The sequence below is a fragment of the Microtus pennsylvanicus genome, chromosome 2, assembly GCF_037038515.1.
Source record: "Microtus pennsylvanicus isolate mMicPen1 chromosome 2, mMicPen1.hap1, whole genome shotgun sequence".
Taxonomy (NCBI): domain Eukaryota; kingdom Metazoa; phylum Chordata; class Mammalia; order Rodentia; family Cricetidae; genus Microtus; species Microtus pennsylvanicus.
Window position 1 is genome coordinate 26,537,867 of NC_134580.1, and position 17,345 is coordinate 26,555,211.

Consider the following 17,345-nt stretch of genomic DNA (forward strand, 5'->3'; position numbering starts at 1 on the left):
AATAATGGTCCTAAATAATGTATCTGTTTGTGCAAACACTAAGACAGGCATACCTGCCCAGCAAGCACAGGTTTCTAGAGAATAAATTACAATCTTCATTGAGAGAAATTAACCAGAAGGAATGGGTAAGTTTCCTTTCAGAGAATTAGGCAGAATCTACCTAATCTACTATGTTATCCATGTTATACTTATACATACAACTATTATAAACATATATTGTAGTTATATATTTACTATACCCAAAGCCACAATATACAGGCAGATAACCAGACAGTCACTGATAGTCAAACCTTTTTGCAGGGGCTGGTAGGTTACATACTTTATCAGACAATAAGCACTAAGGAAAAAGGTAAAAGAACACGGCAGAGAGATAAGGAGAGCCAACCACACAAAGCCATGCAAGTATTTCTCTCCCAGTTCCCTACCAGAGCTAGCACTTCTGCTATCATTAGCTTGAAGTTTTTGTTTAAAGGGTGGGGGTTGACATGTTACACATAAGTATCCTACTTTTCAGAGGGAAAAAGTTCTAAAAACTAAACATGTTTCTAAAAGGGTTTTTCTCACTCCCTGAAAGAACCAACTATAAAGCTAGATTGATGAGAACAGAGAATCCTTTCTTCATTGCTTGTGTATTGACTCCATCCAAAGCTTTTTTTAACGGGGAAGGAAATGGTTCTTCCTACTAGTCAATAGTTAATTAGCTCCATGGAATGATCTGGGTTCCCTTCCATTTTCCCTATATCCTAGCAGAGGGAGTCTGGTGGCCTCAACATTCCCTCCTATTAGCTGAGAATTAGATATCTAAGCTGAGTTTAGATACAAGTCTCTCTCCTCAAGTGAGGAAAACTGCCATAGTTCAGCCAAGACACAATCATACTCAAAATAAGACACACAAAGAATCCTACATGTCATTCCACAGCGGGGGACCGGGGATAAAGGGGAAAGAAATGAGAAAAGGGATCATAGTGTTCAAGATGAATGAGAAACAGAGATGTCACAACGTCTGCCCGTGTTTTATAAAAACAAAGGTCCCTCCCTTTTCCACTGGAAGAGTTCTCTCTGACACAAGAGTCTCTTAGCCCAGCAAGTCTTAAATCCCCTTTAAAAAAGGGGCTAAAGTAGGCCAGTCCTGTGCCTTACTGTTTGTCCTGCCACTAAAGCACATCTGAAAGCCACTGCTAGGCTTGTTAGTCTACTGGCCACCCTTTTCCCACTGTCTGAAGAGCCTTTGCTGGGAGCCTGCGTGTCTAAGCAGCCTTCTTTGAGGTTAGGGAAACTGTTCGCAGTGCTTTGTTCCTTTTCTATTTGATGCGCTGCCAGCCTAACAGTGCAAAGAGGCTCCTCTTTAAGGAAAATTCTAGTTCTTTCTTTTTTAATTAAAAAACTATTTATTTTATGTATATGAGTGTTTTTCCTGAATATATGTTGTGTATCACTTGTGTGTGAATCCCCTGGAACTGGAATTACTGATGTCTGTAAACTGTGGTCCTAGAAACAACAGTTTTACTCTGATGGCTTCATTCTCATGGATGCATCAATGTGGCAGGTCTATCATATTCACTTATTTAATTATCTTCATCTCCTAATTTCTTTCCTTTTTACATAGGTTATCCCTTCCCTATAAACAAATTTACTGTCAGGGTTAAGTTTTGTGGGTTATTTCCTCTCTACCTAGCATTACTAGAATTTACTAGTAATTTCCCGAAGAAAATTATCAACTATGACCACTATCACCGCCCTTTCCATTATGTATGTGTGTGGGGGTGAGGCTAAAACCCAGGGCCTTGTGCAGGTAGTCAGGAGCTCTATCACTGAGTAAATATTATGCCTGGACTTCCACTAAATATTGTGTTCTACAAGTTAGAACTCTTGACTAAAATGCATGAGCTCCACCTCTAGTTCTCAATTCTGCCAGAAAAATCCACTGAGCATGGAACTTCCTTTTATAGCCTTACTGTTTTACTTTCCTACAACCAACCAAACAGGAATACTGTCTCTACATGAAGGCTACTGCAATGCTGAAGAGCTGAAAGGCTTTTTTCTTCAAAGACGAGGCTTACAAATGGTGGCCCCGCTGGGTAGCAGCCTGTGTACTTGCAGTCTGCTATGTAGACTCTACCTCAGTTCCTCCCTCTTCTCCCATTTGCTGTGAGATTTCCCCAAGACCTTTCCTTCCCTGGTGAAGTTACGAATATTACATTCCAATATTTCAGTATTATTTTACTTTGGAAACAACTGGTTAATTGGTGTGAGTTTTGCAAAGTAGACTCCTGCCCCCAAAGGGGTACATATATCTTCTTGCTAGTTTCCAGTTCACCATGTAAATTAGTTATTAGCAATGATTTGGAGACTAGGCTCTTGGAGGACAAATGAAAGCAGGAAATGTACCAGTTACGCAGTTTCTTCACTCAGTCTCTGCTTATTCTATCAGCTACTTAGGGAGAGAGGAGTGTTGGAGTCTTTGGAGCAAGTACAGCCTCGTTTTCTCCTACTGCTCTTGGTTCTACCAGTTTTGCTTCCCATGTTCTGAAAGTTACTGAATGTGTAAGGATTTAGGCTGTGAAACTCCCCTAATGAAGTGGTCTCTACTGTGAGATCACTACCACCGCTAACAGTTCCCAACTCTAAAATAAGCTTTGTATACTTTAACAGCCACTTGACTTCTTTAATTAATGTTTGCATGGTATAACTTTCCCGTCCCTTAATTTGTAAACCCACCTGTACCCTTACATTCAGAACAGGATCTTGTATGGTTGGTGTATGGCTTACTACAGAGCACATAGCTAACACACACAGGTCTTGGGTTCAATTCTTAGGCATGCAGGAAAGGATGCTTCTTATAGACAATTTTCTTTTACCCAGTCTAACAATCTCTACTTTCAAACTCAATCTTTTTAAAAAATTTTTTCATTCACACTTGTTTAATATGATAGCAACTATCCAAGGTTAATTTCTTGAGCTATGACTATAACAAACTAAGATGCAAAATTTACAGCCTACTTCAAAGAGCAAGTAAAATAACTCATTAATATTTTAATATGGACTATAAACCAAAAATGACATATTTTGGATATAACTAGCTTAAATTAAACATTTATTTTATTTAGTTCTTTCTCTTTTCTTCTAGTGCTAGAGGTCAAAGCCATGTAAAGCAAGCATTCTACCAACTGAACTACATCCCAGCCCCTCTTCTAAAAATGATACTACTATTCAATTTAAAGTAAGACACATGGCTCACACTGTATTTCTACCAGACAGGGCTGGGCTAGATCATTTTGATTTGACACTGATATGGCTGAGTTAAATCCATTACCACACTCCACTTCCATGTTTGTATGGTTTCTTCTTTTCATCTTTTCCTCCTTTGGGTTTTTAGTTGCATGTTAGCTGGGATATTACTTATAAGTACACCTCTGCTCTTGTCACTGCTCTGGGATTTGATCTTCGTAGGTTTTCAATGACATCAGTCTATGTTCATATTATACTACTACATTTAGAAGGGAGATCTGACAGTAGTTAGCATCAACTCCATTTTGTTTTCTCCTTTATGCTATAATTATCAAACATCTATTTCTAACATCAGCTCCACTAAAACAATATGTTGTTCAGTTTGGTTTTAATCAGTGTTCTTTTAGAGATGAAAACAGCCTAATCTCTTTACTCGTTTGCAGGCTGATTTTCATTTGATGTTCTTATGCCCGAGGAACATGGAACATTTCTTCAGCACCTGTCTGCTGGCAGTGAATTCTCTCAGCACTATGTCAAAAGCAGAGCTTTCAGCGGGCTAAACAGCTAACTCCCTGGGTAAAAGTGCTCGCTGCCAAACCTGACAACCTGGGTTCAATCCCTGGGACCCACAAGGTGGAAGGAGAGAGCCAATCCCCACCAGTTATGCTCTGACTTCACATGCACTCTGGTGTACACACATTACAAGGAATAAAAGTAAAAGAGCAAAGCTTACTTTGAAAGGATATGTATTGGTTACAGCATTTATCATAATATTGTTTTTCCTCTTCAGTATTTCAAATGTCTTCTGGCATGTGTGGTTCCTAATAAATTATTCTTTGTTCCTCTGCACTTAATGTACCTCTTTTTTTTTTTTTTGCTAAAATTATACATTTTAGCATGACATTTCTTCTACTTTGGATATGTTTGATTTCATAGATATCAGTTCCTAGGCTTCAAGTTTAGGACATTTTCATCACTAGTTTCTTAAACAGATTTTTAGATGTTGCTAATGACTTTATTTCTCATTCTAGGATTCCAACTGCAAAGTCAGGCTGTGTGATAATATCCCAGAACTCACTGATGGTCTCGCCAGCTTTCTTTTTCCATGTTTCACCTTGGGTATCTATTGCTGTATCTCCACAACCATGTTTTTATAAACTATAGAGCATACCCTCTTTATTTCACTTCTCTCAGGGACCACTGCTGTATATATTTATGCAATGTATAGAAATTGTTGTTATTGGTTTGTTTTTTTTTTTTAGAATACTGGTTGAAAGGGTAAATCTTTCCCCTTTTACAATATCCTGAGCAGAAACAAAACTAGTTTTATCTGTACAAATACCTAAACACGTATTTTTAAATTTATTTAATGATGATCTATAAAACAATGCTCAAGGGGCTGGAGAACTGGTTCAGCAGCTAAGAGCACTGGCTGCTCTTCCAGAAGATCTGGGTTTAATTCTCAGCAACTACAGAGTGGCTCTCGAGAGTCTCTAACTCCAGTCTCAGAGAATTCAGCACGCTCTTCTGGTCTTTGTGTGCAAATATAGATACTCTTGTATCTATATTTGAGGGAAGAACAGAATTGAAAAACTATGAGCTACTTGCAAAAGACTGAATATTCATAATTGAAAAAGAAAAGTATCTGTAAAATAGACATCAGAATTTAGGTGTATCTAATAGTGCATCAGAATGCTGGCTGTTTAAGCATAAGAAATTTGATTCTTTTAAACTGGTGCTTCTTAAAACAGTTCTTGTTTTCATCTTTACACCTGTTTTGAGAGCTAATTCTCTGAACTCAAAAGAAAAGCACTGCTGCAAACACTCCAGGCATGTGTGACAGGGCTACAGTAGGGAAGGACCCTCTCCTCCCCCAATTGATTCTAAATCACACAATTCCCATTAATTTTCCATGCTTCAAGTCCAGCTTCTCATAGGTCTGGGAAATGGAAACTATCCTGATGAATGCTGCCTCTGTAAGGAATTTCTGAGCTTACGGCCACAGTGAAGGGCAAGAATTCAGCTTATATCCTACTCACTGCTGCCCCCTAGGTTTGGCATAATTTATAATAAACAGGCTAAAATTCTTTAGGAATAATTGACATTCTTTTCCAGCAGTGACAGGAAAAAGAAAAATGGTGATTACAAACCAAAAACAATTTATAAGAGAACACTTTTGATTATTATTGAATTTTGTTCTCCTTGATAATTCAGTGAGCTCTTCTCCACTATAAATTTAATCCAGTTTTCTAATACCTGAAGAGTCAAAAGATATTTCTGATAGAGACATCAAATCGTATGTTCCTTACTACTGCTAGTCAAAAAAATGTACTCAAAGAGTGGCAAGCCTCTGAAATTTTTATCTCATAAACTAATCATTGTCACAGACAATGGAGCAGTTCAGCTGACCCCAAGGGAATCAACATCTTGGGCGTGATGCATGGCCTGAAGTTCTACACATCTAATTCCATAACAGATCCAATTCAAGACTCTGAGGCAGTGATCTACAATGAACACCAGTGCCTGCTATTTACTATAACATCTATGACCTTGGGAGTTTCTCAATTGCCCCATGCTTTGTCTTTTACATGCTCAACTTGTCATATGTACACAATAATAAATAAAAAGTAGGAATAAATCCTTCTAAAGTGAAACAAGTTTTTAAAAGTTTAGGATGAAGACAAATCAATTTAAAGACCATGCCATAATTAACATATTTAATTGGAATTGGGAGGTGAAGTCACTCCCCCTCTTGGTATATATCAACTGCATAAAAATATTTTTTTCACTATCAGCTTTAAAAACGTCATGAACAAATGAAGGCTACCCCAGAAAGCTTATCATACACAATGTAAGCAACCTAAAGCCAGATGAGGAAAAGGAAATGGACATCGTTTCTGCCTAGAATTCCCAAAGTAGTCCCTCATGCTGCAATAAGGTCAGACATTAAATATTTGCTCAGAAATATGAACTGCAGAGCAGGTGCCTCGAGCAGAGTGAGAATATCCCTGTGTGGATGGCCTTTCCTTCGGCATCTATAAGAGCGGATGGAATCAGGAACACTGAGTCTTTAAAGCACACAGAAGCATGGAGCTTGTTAAAAGGCTTCACTTCTCTGTACCACATTCGTTCATACTGAGAGCCTGGGAGAGGGGTTCAGATGCAGGTCATCTAAGAACCACATTTAGAGAAACAGTGAGATAATGCTTTCAGTTTTCATTTAATATTTACTTACTATTTGCATATAAAGTAAGTGCAAGGTTACCTCATCATTGAGCCAGTTCAGATGGTTTAGAGTTTGCATATCTTTGCGTGTAATGGTCAAGCGGAACGCTTCACTGAGGACTTCATCCTGGTTACCATTACGAAATACATTCTTTATTTCTTTCTCCATTTCCTAAAACAAAAGATGGTACATAATGGTTTGGCTTCTCCCAAGTCTCCAGACTGTACTTACCACAGCCAATACTTCTGAGTTTACTGTTGTTGGTCTGCATCTAACATTTTCTTCCTCATTACTCCCTCCCACCAGCCTTAGTCCTTTCTTTCTCACACAATATTCAGATCCTTGTTTCATATCAGTTCCTGAAGACTGAAATAAACTTTGCTCAAACTTTCCAAGCTCTTTAAAGAACTTCTTTATGTTTTATATTTCTGGTTCAAATGGTTTCCCAAGACAGAAGCTTACACAAAAGGCACCATGGAGTAAAGGTAGCATCTTTTAGTTAAGTTAGATGCACTTTTCACAAACAGTATTTTGTTTAACTTTTAAAGATAAAATATGGAATTTAATACAACTGTAAGTATGTGAGGAAGAGACCTGGTCAGCCGTCCTCATCAACTTAAGACCATGAGACCCAATATGGACAAGTTCAACAGAACTACCACCATATACGGGCTGCCCATGCATGCTTCAGCATTGCCAGGGCATAAATTTCATTTTTTTTCAATAAGTATGCGATGATCACTGGTTACATGCACTTCTTTTCATCTTAATGGTGCTGAAATCAAACTGAGGACCCAGGCCTTGCACATGTGAAGCAAACACTCTACCACCAAGCTGTATCCCAGGTCCAGTGTTCTGAAAAAGGCATGAATTAAGGAACATAAGACTTCTAAGTATCTTCAAAAATGTTCACAACAATTATTGCTTAAAAAGCAACATTACAGGGTTGGAGAGATGGCTCAGAGGTTAAGAGCCTGCTCTTCCAAAGGTCCTGAGTTCACTTCCCAGCAACCACATGGTGGCTCACAACCATCTGTAATGGGGTCTGGTGCCCTCTTCTGTCATATACAGACAGAATATTGTATACATAATAAATAAATAATAAATATTTTTAAAAAAGCAACATTACAAAAACAATGTATGAAAATATCATAATGAAACCCATTTCTTTGCATGTTAATTAAAAAACAAGACAAAACAAAAACACAAAAAGAAATAGTATTTCTTAGCTTTTATAACACAATGTGTTATAAAATGATTTCCTATCTGAGCCTGGCGGTGCAGCCAGCATATATAAAGTGGTGGGCTCATAATACAAATACAAGTATGACTTTATGAATAAACCTAGTAGGGGACCCTGCTGAATTGTTTGGATGACCCACGCAGCCTTTCTAAACAAAGGGCAGCTGTAGATTTTCTTTTCAACACAGGATTTAACTGTGTAGCTCTGGCTGGCCTGGAACATCTATGTAAACTAGGCTGGCCTCAAATGTAGAAATTCATATGCCTCTGCTTCTGGTATGCTGGGATTAAAGGCGTGTGCCACAACACCCTGCTCTACTGAAGGAATTTTCTTTTCTTTTCTTTTCCTTTCTTTCTTTTTTTTTTGAGACAGAGGTTTCTCTGTGTAACAGCTCTAGTTGTCCTGGAACTTGCTTTGTGGACCAGTATGTACTTTACCTCTGTAATTTCAGGAAATTCGTTTTCACTATCAGTTGGCTCATGACTTTTTTTCCCCGTTCCCTGGGCGACTGTGACAGGAATCTCCTTTTCAAGAGGTACACGAAGGTGCAGTTCTATGGAATCAAGTACTGCATGTTCCTGCTCCTGCAATCTCTGGAAAGAGAACTTTAGAATGAGTGGGACAAAGAAATCTACCACTTGACTTCTGTGAGGTGAGTCAGTCTGCACATCAGCCATTTACAGTAACTGCTGAGCTACAGCACGAGCATAGAGCCATCACTCAAGCACAGCTAACCTCCCTGACAGCTCCAGCCTGGATATGCTATTTAACTTATTATCTTAAAGAAAAAAAGAAGATTACATTTACTTTTATTTTTTATGTATGAGTGCTTTGCCTGTACAAAGTGTACCAAGTGGGTGCCTGATTTCTGAAGAGGCCAGAAGAGGGTGCTGGGAACAGAAGCTGAGTCCCTTGTAAGAGCAGCAGGTGCTCTTGGTTGCCGGGCCGCCGGTGCAGTCCTTACTTTAATCTTAACACTTCTTGTTTCTTACCTGGTTTTGAAGCTGCAGTGCCAGTGCTTTCTGTTCTTCAATCTGGCGCAATCTTTCCCGGGCTCGAGAATCATAAACACTAGTTCTAGAGAATAGAGAGAGGAGAGTCAGACCAGCGTCTCAGCCCAACCACATCTCTGCAATGCACTGCAGGTATGCAGCGTTAAATAGAGCTCACAGTACAGATTCCACTCAAACCTCACCACATGGACATGTTAAGACATAGTAAAACGACATGGTTATTTAAACTATTCTACCATGTTTACTGGAGTAATTTAAGTATAATAGGTGTGACTTCTGTAAAGAAAGCCTTGTTTCAAAAGTGTGCCTCTCAAGAAGGCTGGTGAGAGTAAAGCTTCACTAGAAATCCACACGCAAAACTGGGTCCTAGAGAAAACAGTAACTGTCAAGGCTACAGCTAAATACGATGTATTTAGACTCGCAAAGACCAAGGGCTGATGAGTACTGAAAAGACTTTGGTGCTTGAAATTAAATGCTTTCAATAATTTCTCAAACTCTGTAAAAACTCAACAGTTTATCTAATAACAAAATAAAGGCATTTACTTTAGCCAGGGGGTGGTGGCGCATGCCTTTAATCCCAGCGCTTGGGAAGCAGAGGCAAGCAGATCTCTGTGAGTTCAAGGCCACCCTGGTCTATAAGAGCTAGTTCCAGGACAGGCCCAAACCTACAGAGAAACCCTGTCTCAAAAAACCAAAAAAAAAAAAAAAAAAAGGCATTTACTTTTCTTTTTATACATAGCTAACTTTGGAATATTTTCCAATTCAATTTAGCTTCAGCAACTGTTACATAGTTGACAAATATAAAAATAGAAATCTCCTAATTGGGGCTGAAGAGATGGCTCAATGGTTAAGAACTTCAGAGCACTTGGGTTCGGTTCCCAGTACCCATATGGAGGCTCACAAAACTCTAGTTCCAGAAGACCCTGCACCCCCTTCTGGCCTCTGTGGGCACTGCATGCATAAGATGCACACACACAGGCAAAACACATCAAATAAAAATACATAAAATCTGGAAAAAAAACAAACTATTGTAACTCTAAGAGAATTTTAAAAACCTAATACCTGAAAAGTACAAATACATTTTTTTTTCCCTAGACAGGGTTACCCTGTATCTCTGGCTGTCCTGGAACTCTTACTGAGTAAAAACAATTAGGATAACTAGTTGTTTGATTTCTTTCTAAATGAAAATGAAATGAGAAGAAAAATAGTATCAAAAACAATAACTTACAATTCTTTGATCCACAGCTCTGCCTGGAAGAAAGTAGGACTATAGATGGGGAAAGAAAATAAACAAGAGTTAGAAATTAAAAAATTTTCACCAACAAAAGCAATAGTCCCAACAGTTTGTAAAATTACTTTGCAATTATGGAATGAAAGATAGCCAACTGACACAAAGTAACTAACTGAAACTTAAGAACATGAACACTACACACGTACTAAAGGATGAGCCAGTGCTCAGAGGGGAATGAAGTGCAGCCCAGTACTCTTGTATGAGACATGCATATGGCGAAGGGAATCACTGAGCTAAGGCAGAGACATGCACACCCAGCTACTCCAGAGATGGCAGGCCTACTTGTGGGCACCCAAAGGAGAAACACTGAGTAGGGTCCCAGGAATGCTAACTGTTCCAACAGCTTTTCCCCCTCTCAACTGCTTTATCTCTTTGCAAACCCCTAATTAAGGGATCTACCACAAATGTTAGAAGAACAAACATTCTTCCAAAGGAATCCTTTGAGGTCCATAAAAACAAGTAAATACAGCATCCAAATGAAAGTTAGGAGACCTAGTTCCATTTAGTTCTGTGATTCTAAGCAAGTCACTTCACCTCTATGGGCTTCAGCTTCAAGTGTGTAAAATACAGAGAGGTTAGCGTTCTTTTGGTCCCTAGTCACCCTTAGGCTGCGACTTGGCACTAAAAATACTGTTCTGCCTCGTCAGTGTCATTAAGATTAACGAGAGCTGAGTATCTGTGGCACAATGAACACCTGATATAACAACCAAGCCCAAAATCTCCAGTAGCAGTGTAGTTTTAGTGTAAAACACAAATAAAAAGAATCAACATGAGATGTTTATTACATGATACAAAGATGCAAAAAGAATTACCCATGATTCCTCATGAATTTGTCTGCACTCCTTGATTGAGAATAAAGATTTTTTTGTCTATTTATAAATTACTGTATCCTCTATAACTGTCTGGTACAGAGCAGACCCATGACTGCTGAATAAATGAATAATGCAGGGGCAAGTACTTCTCTTCAATGGACTCAGGTATCTGTTGGCTCAGGAAGGACAATTATAAGGGAAACTGAATTTCTACAGAGATTTAAAAGTATTTCTTATATAAAGAGGCATACAGTAGTAAGAGCTACAAGCACAGAGCTGTTCTTAGTGCTCTGTATGTAAAACTGCTCTAGTAGTTTTACATATTGTTAAGCCTCATGAAAATCTCCATATTAGTTCATCTTCAATATAATATGTGACATGAAATTATATTACTCATACTTTATAAAAAACAAACAAAACCACCCTGAGGTTCAGAGGACAAACTGTATTGAAACAACAAGTATTAGCTATCCAATTCCAAAGACTATGCTTTTTCCTCTCATGCTGAAATGTATTTCAGTATGCTAACACATTAAATAACAAGGAAAACTGAGAACTTGGGCTATTCAAGGGGGCATTTTGGGCTTTCTAAGAAGACCACTTATTTGGGAAAGATTTACTTACTAAGCACCCACCACTTTGAGGCACTACAATTAGTACTGGGGAGTTACATGCAAAGACATTAGTAGTAAAGATATAGGATAGGGAAGGTGGAGTATTTAATGTCATCTGGGGATTCAGACACCACCTTGAAAAAAAATAACACCTGATTCAGATTTTGAAAAGTCAGAATTGGGGGGCTGGAGAGATGACCCAGAGGTTAAGAGCACTGTCTGTTCTTTCAGAGGACCAGGGTTCCATTCCCAGCACCCACATGGCAGCTCACACTGTCTGCCACTCCAGTTCCACAGGATCCAACACCTTCACACAGACATATATGAAGGCAAAAACACCAATGTGCAGAAAGAAAGAAAGAAAGAAAGAGAGAGAGAGAGAGAGAGAGAGAAAGAATGAATTAATCAGTGGTCAAGCAAAGAAAGGGAATCCTAGGCAGAAGAATCAAGAGTGTATGAAGTATAGAGGTGCGGATGCTAATTCTGGGAAAGCAGGGCAGGCCCTCACCATAGGAAGCTAACTGAAAGGCAGTGGCTGAAACTAAACTAGAAGGCAACGAGCCAAGTCTTGAAAAAGCAGACTTTAACCTAGCCAAGGACACCACTCCATCTGCCTTGTTAAACCGCTCACATTTCTAGCCATTTCTAGGAGAAATCCCCCATAAAGGAAAGGCACACACAGTCAAGAACCAATAGGAAAGGGAAAGTACTCTATCTAATATCAGCTTCTCCCAGGAAAGAATACTAGCTTCTGTTTACTTCTCCAGGGCACCTTACTATCATCATCATCATCGTCACCATCACTCAGAGACTAGGTCTCATGCAGTCCAGGCTGGCTTCAAACTCATTGTGCACATGAGGATGACGCGATTCTCCTGCTTCCACTCTGGGAGTGCTGCAATTACAGGTCTGCACCACCACAGCTACTTTATGCCACTTTCACACTGACAAATGTGGTTCAAGAGAGTAACAGACTCACATGAAGGCCAACAAAGCTAAAAGCAGAAGTTAGACTTGACTCTAAACACCACGTAAGAAATAATGAATCCAACTAATAAAGTCTCCTTGAAAGACTTAACAGAGAGGATGTTAAAAAAAAAAACCACTGAAAGCTTAGAATAAATGTGGGAGCTGCAAAGTAGAGGAATGGGCTGAGACAGCATTTGGTCACCTGTAATCATCCCCTGACAACTGGCTACTAATCATCACCCAAGCAGTCACACTGCCACGCTGTGTGTGGAGGCGCACAGCAGGCTATGGAATTGCTACAGAGGACTTGAAACCCCAGGAGAAGTAAAACTCTATGTGGAAGAGCACATCTCAACTGAGCCTTAAGACCAGTGTCAGACAAGCTGAAGGAGAAAGTACATTAAAGACAGAAAGAACAGTGATAGAAGACAAAAACATGTATATTTACAGACTAACAATAGTCCAGTATGTCAAGACACTCGCAGGAATCTATTTACAAACATGGCTTCCTCGCTGACTTCCACGGGTTGGCATTTGACCAGAGACTTGCTCCAGCCACCTTAGATAAACAGACCTCACCCCAGTCTCTCTTACTTCATTATTCTTCACAGCTCTGATAATCACCATGTATTGCTCACTACTTGTTTCTTACCTTTTATAATAAGAAGCTCCTGGCCAGGCGGTGGTGGCGCACACCTTTAATCCCAGCACTCAGGAGGCAGAGGCAGAGGCAGGTGGATCTCTGTGAGTTCTAGGCTAACCTGGTCTACATAGCAAATTCCAGGCCAGCCAAGGTTACAGTGAGACTTTGCCTCAAAAACAACAATAACAAAACGCCAAATGAACAAAACAAACAATAAAAACAAACAATAAAATGCAGCTCCTTGAGAACTCTTGCTATCTTAATGTCTATACCAATATCTGACATAGAGTAGGTTCTCAAATAAATACTTACTAAAGGAAACAAAGTGCCAGAGAATTTGAGACTTGTGGAAAAGTTCTTTTTATAACACATGTACACATTTTGGCTTAACCCTAAGTTTAATAAAGTATCCTTGAGGTAACTGAATATTTTAATGATCATTAAACCTTTTTAATGACCAGATATGAATTTTAGAAAGATAACTGTGGTTACAGCATGGACGGAAGACCACAGAAAACTTAGCACGATGGAAGACATAATGAAGAAGAGTGAAGGCTGGAGGAAAAAAGATGGAACAGGAAGTCACTGAGATAATTTGAAAAGAGACAGTTTTATATTATTGACTTTCAGTGAAGGAGCTGTGATTACAGGAGGAAAATGGCCGACCCTTCCCTTAGGTTTACCTGGAAGCTGGAGTTTGAGATTCTTTCACATTGAGTAAAATCACAGAGTCTGATCCTAAACAAAGAAATACAAGAGTGTTTCACTGTTAGTAAAATCCCACCATTACCATGTCTGATTTCAGTTTAAGCTTCTACACTATGCTACGCTCTATGTCATAAACGTAGCATTAAGCATAGGACAAATAACAGATAGTGAAAGGATAAAGATGGAAAGAGTTTACTGAGACTAGAAACTTGTCTTGGGAGGAGCTTCTCCTCCCAAATAAGGACATCATTAAAAACACAGGCACATCTGTCCATCAGCATTGACCCTCCTCCTCCTGGTTCTAGGGATAAGAACATGCCACAATTTTAAGTCTTGAGTTTTAAGTAAGGTGAAGAGAAGGAGATAGAGAAAAGGGAAGATGAAAGACAAAGGTTGAGTTTATAGAAATGATTTTAAAAGCACAGATTTTATCATTGTGTATTTAAATGTCTTTCTGAAGTGCTACGATTATACCCTGACTTAGAATATTCATCACACAGAACAAGGACAGGACCAATGTCAGGTGGATGTTTGCTCCAGTCTGGCTTCAGCTCAGTATCTACTACACGACAGGTATTCCTGAGGCTTGAGAATTTTTTTATTTTAGATTTCTAGAAAATAAAAAGATAGTTCTCAGCAAATCATTTCACAAAATGTAACAGAGGTGCCCATGAGTAGTTAAATAGTGATAGCGCTAAAAATTAAATCCCCAAATAAGAATTTTCAGAAAGTGATGAGAATACTAACAGTAAATCAAATGAACTGAGAAAGGAGGGAGAGCCTTCAGAGATGTGTGCTGTGTCAAAAGAACCCTCTATCTGAACACTATCTAAAATGAGGATAACTACATAAGAAAACTGTCACCACCACCAATGCTCAGACAGGATAGTTGGGCTAGCTAAGGGTTAGATAGGAGATTCTTCTTTCTTTTTTTTTTGGCTTTTCAAGACAGGGTTTCTTTGTAGTTTTGGAGCCTATCCTGGAGCTAGCTCTTGTAGACCAGGCTGGCCTTGAACTCAAGGCGATCCGCCTGCCTCTGCTAGGATTAAAGCTCACCACCGCCAGCTGAGATTACCGCCCAGCTGAGATTCTTCTTTCTAACCAAGGGTTTTCAACCTTTCTGAGACACACAAAGCTTCTATCAAAATTAATGCATATACAATAAATACTTGCTTAATGTTTGAAAATTCTCAGGACTTTAAAGAACCTCACTTGCATTGTAAAGTAAGAGCAACAAAAAGAAGTTACTGAAGCAGTCGGGTTGAGTGAGCTTGGACTCTTCTTTGCTCACAAAGTTAAAGTATTTAGCTTAGCAAGGTAGAGCACTCCTGTAACTTCAGCTCTCTGGAAGCCTAGGCAGTAGGACTGCCCAAGTCCAAGGCCAGCCTCCTATATAGCAAGTGACAAGTAGCCAGGGGTACAGACTCTTAAAAAATATTATATCATGTCATTTGTATACAGAAAAAAAGAATACCCTTTTAAAAAAGGAAGGAAGGGAAAAAGGGATGGAGGTGGGGGAGAGAGAAAAACAAGAAAACAGAGGAATGAATTTTATTTGTGGGTTTGGTTTCATCATGGCATGGCTAATTGAATCATATGTATTTAATTAAAATCTTATATGTATTACAATTTTGCCTGCAAGAGATACAATGACTAGTTACTGGAGCTGTTAGTATTATTTACCTTCAGATTGTGTGTTTGGTGTCAGCAAGTTATCTGGCTGCTGTGGAGTAGAGAGGTGATGGTGAGGCTGATGGTACGGATCAGAGTCTTTGGAGCCAAATGCAACATCTGGGGTACAGGACGACAGGGAACGCGCATTATGGGACAACCGTTCCTGTGTAGGTAGAATGCTGGCTGATCCAGAGGATGAAGAATCAGAGCCGACTGCATGAGATGCACAAGAGTTTCCATTTCTCAACAGTGAGTCTTTCAAAGAATTCTTACTGGAACTAAGACACCGAGATCTGGTAAAAGAAGGATACAGTTTCAACATCAAATAGTCAACTATAAAGTTAAGTTTGCATAAGATATCTTTGTGACTCACAGGTGCAAAGGAAAATGTGTGGTGGGCTTGGCTACAGAGAACTGTTTCCCTGTGACCATCTGCAACAGCTGCCTGTAGATCTCTTTTTCTTCTTCTTGAACTGTCTATAAGGGAGAGAAAAGAAAAGTTCTTAAATATGAGGCAAACACTTCTCAAACAAACATGGAGATACTCTCAGAATCTGCCAATGCTCTCATAGTCCAGAAGTTAAAGGAATACTTTATCCTGATGACACTCTCAATGCGTGCATAAGAGGAGCTAAGCAGAACTAAATCTCAGAGAGAGCTTGTTTTGGAAAATTATGGCAGATATAATAGTGCTGAGAAGCTACTGAAAATGAAGCCAGAAAGCCACGAAGCAATTATTTAATCACTCAAATGATAATCAGTCCAGGAAAAAAAAACATTTAAGACTTCTTAATTAGAATCCCAATAATCCCTTGAGTCCTGAGCCAATTACAAAGGTCCCGATAAGGCAAGCATACAGTCAGGCTCTGTCAGATGAAGGGATCTTGTACTCCATGCAGGTCTAAGTATTTTCTGAAAGTAGAGCTCATCTCCACCATTTATTTACTTATTTTTCTCTAAGACTCAATTTAGTATTTAAGAAAAATCCCCATATAATCTGTAACATTTACTCACTGACTTGAACATCTACTATGCTTTAGTCACTTGAGATTTGGCATTGTATAAAATAAATTTCCAGCCTTTGTGGAGTTTATATTACAGTTATTAAAGGGACTGTCAATCAAAAACTTGTTCAAAGCACGAAGAAAATTAAAGGGCAAGAAAGATACAAACTAATGGAGGGGAAACAGCAAGAAGGTACAATTTTACTAAAAAGATGATCTTTCATCAGAAACCTAAACTAAGGAGGGATGTAAATGATGAATACATACATATATGTATATAAGCACATATATAATATATATTATACATATGTAAATGCAAAGCCCAAGGCAGGAATGTACTTTAAGTTTTAAGATCCATGAAAAGGAAGAGTAGAACAAATGAGGTCACTAGGAGAGAGCGTTCCGTAAGCACCTCTAACCCTGCAAAGCATCTATTCTACAAAGAAGCAATGCTAGGTTCACTAAGAAATGACCTGGTGACTTTTTGCAGCCACTAGTCTTCACAACATAAAATTTATTGTTAGGGTTTCTATTACGATATTTCATTAAGCGCATTCACATTTTATGTAATTACAAATGTTTGGGCTTTAAAAATTTATTTATTTATTTATTATGTATAGTGTTCTGCTTGCATATGTGCCTGAGAGCCAGAAGAGGGCACCAGATCTCCTTGTAGATGCCTGTGAGCCACCATGTAATTAATGGCTGGAAATTGACCTCAGGACCTCTGGAAGAGCAGCCAGTGCTCTTAACGTCTGAGTCATCTCTCCAGCCCTATAAATGCTTGTTTAAAGCAGAATGAACTGAGAGGCAGAGGCAGGCAGGCAGGCAGGCATATCTCTGTGAGTTGAAGGCCAGCCTGGTCTACAGAGTGAGTTCTAAAACAGTCAAGGCTGTTCCATAGAAAAACTCCTCTCTAA

The 17,345-nt window shown here is 39.0% G+C and overlaps 1 protein-coding gene across 9 annotated transcripts in view; it reads right to left on the reverse strand.

Annotated features, from left to right (window-relative positions):
• Senp1 (SUMO specific peptidase 1) overlaps window positions 1–17,345 on the reverse strand; it is a 59,961-nt gene that overhangs the window by 11,075 nt on the left and 31,541 nt on the right. For all 9 annotated transcript variants that reach the window (XM_075960533.1, XM_075960532.1, XM_075960529.1 and 6 more), the window contains 7 exons: window positions 15,795–15,898; window positions 15,431–15,714; window positions 13,723–13,777; window positions 9,939–9,977; window positions 8,690–8,774; window positions 8,135–8,290; window positions 6,494–6,625 (listed from right to left, as the gene is read on the reverse strand). In XM_075960533.1, the coding sequence (XP_075816648.1) occupies window positions 6,494–6,625; window positions 8,135–8,290; window positions 8,690–8,774; window positions 9,939–9,977; window positions 13,723–13,777; window positions 15,431–15,714; window positions 15,795–15,898 (855 nt within the window). The remainder of the gene's footprint in view (window positions 1–6,493; window positions 6,626–8,134; window positions 8,291–8,689; window positions 8,775–9,938; window positions 9,978–13,722; window positions 13,778–15,430; window positions 15,715–15,794; window positions 15,899–17,345) is intronic.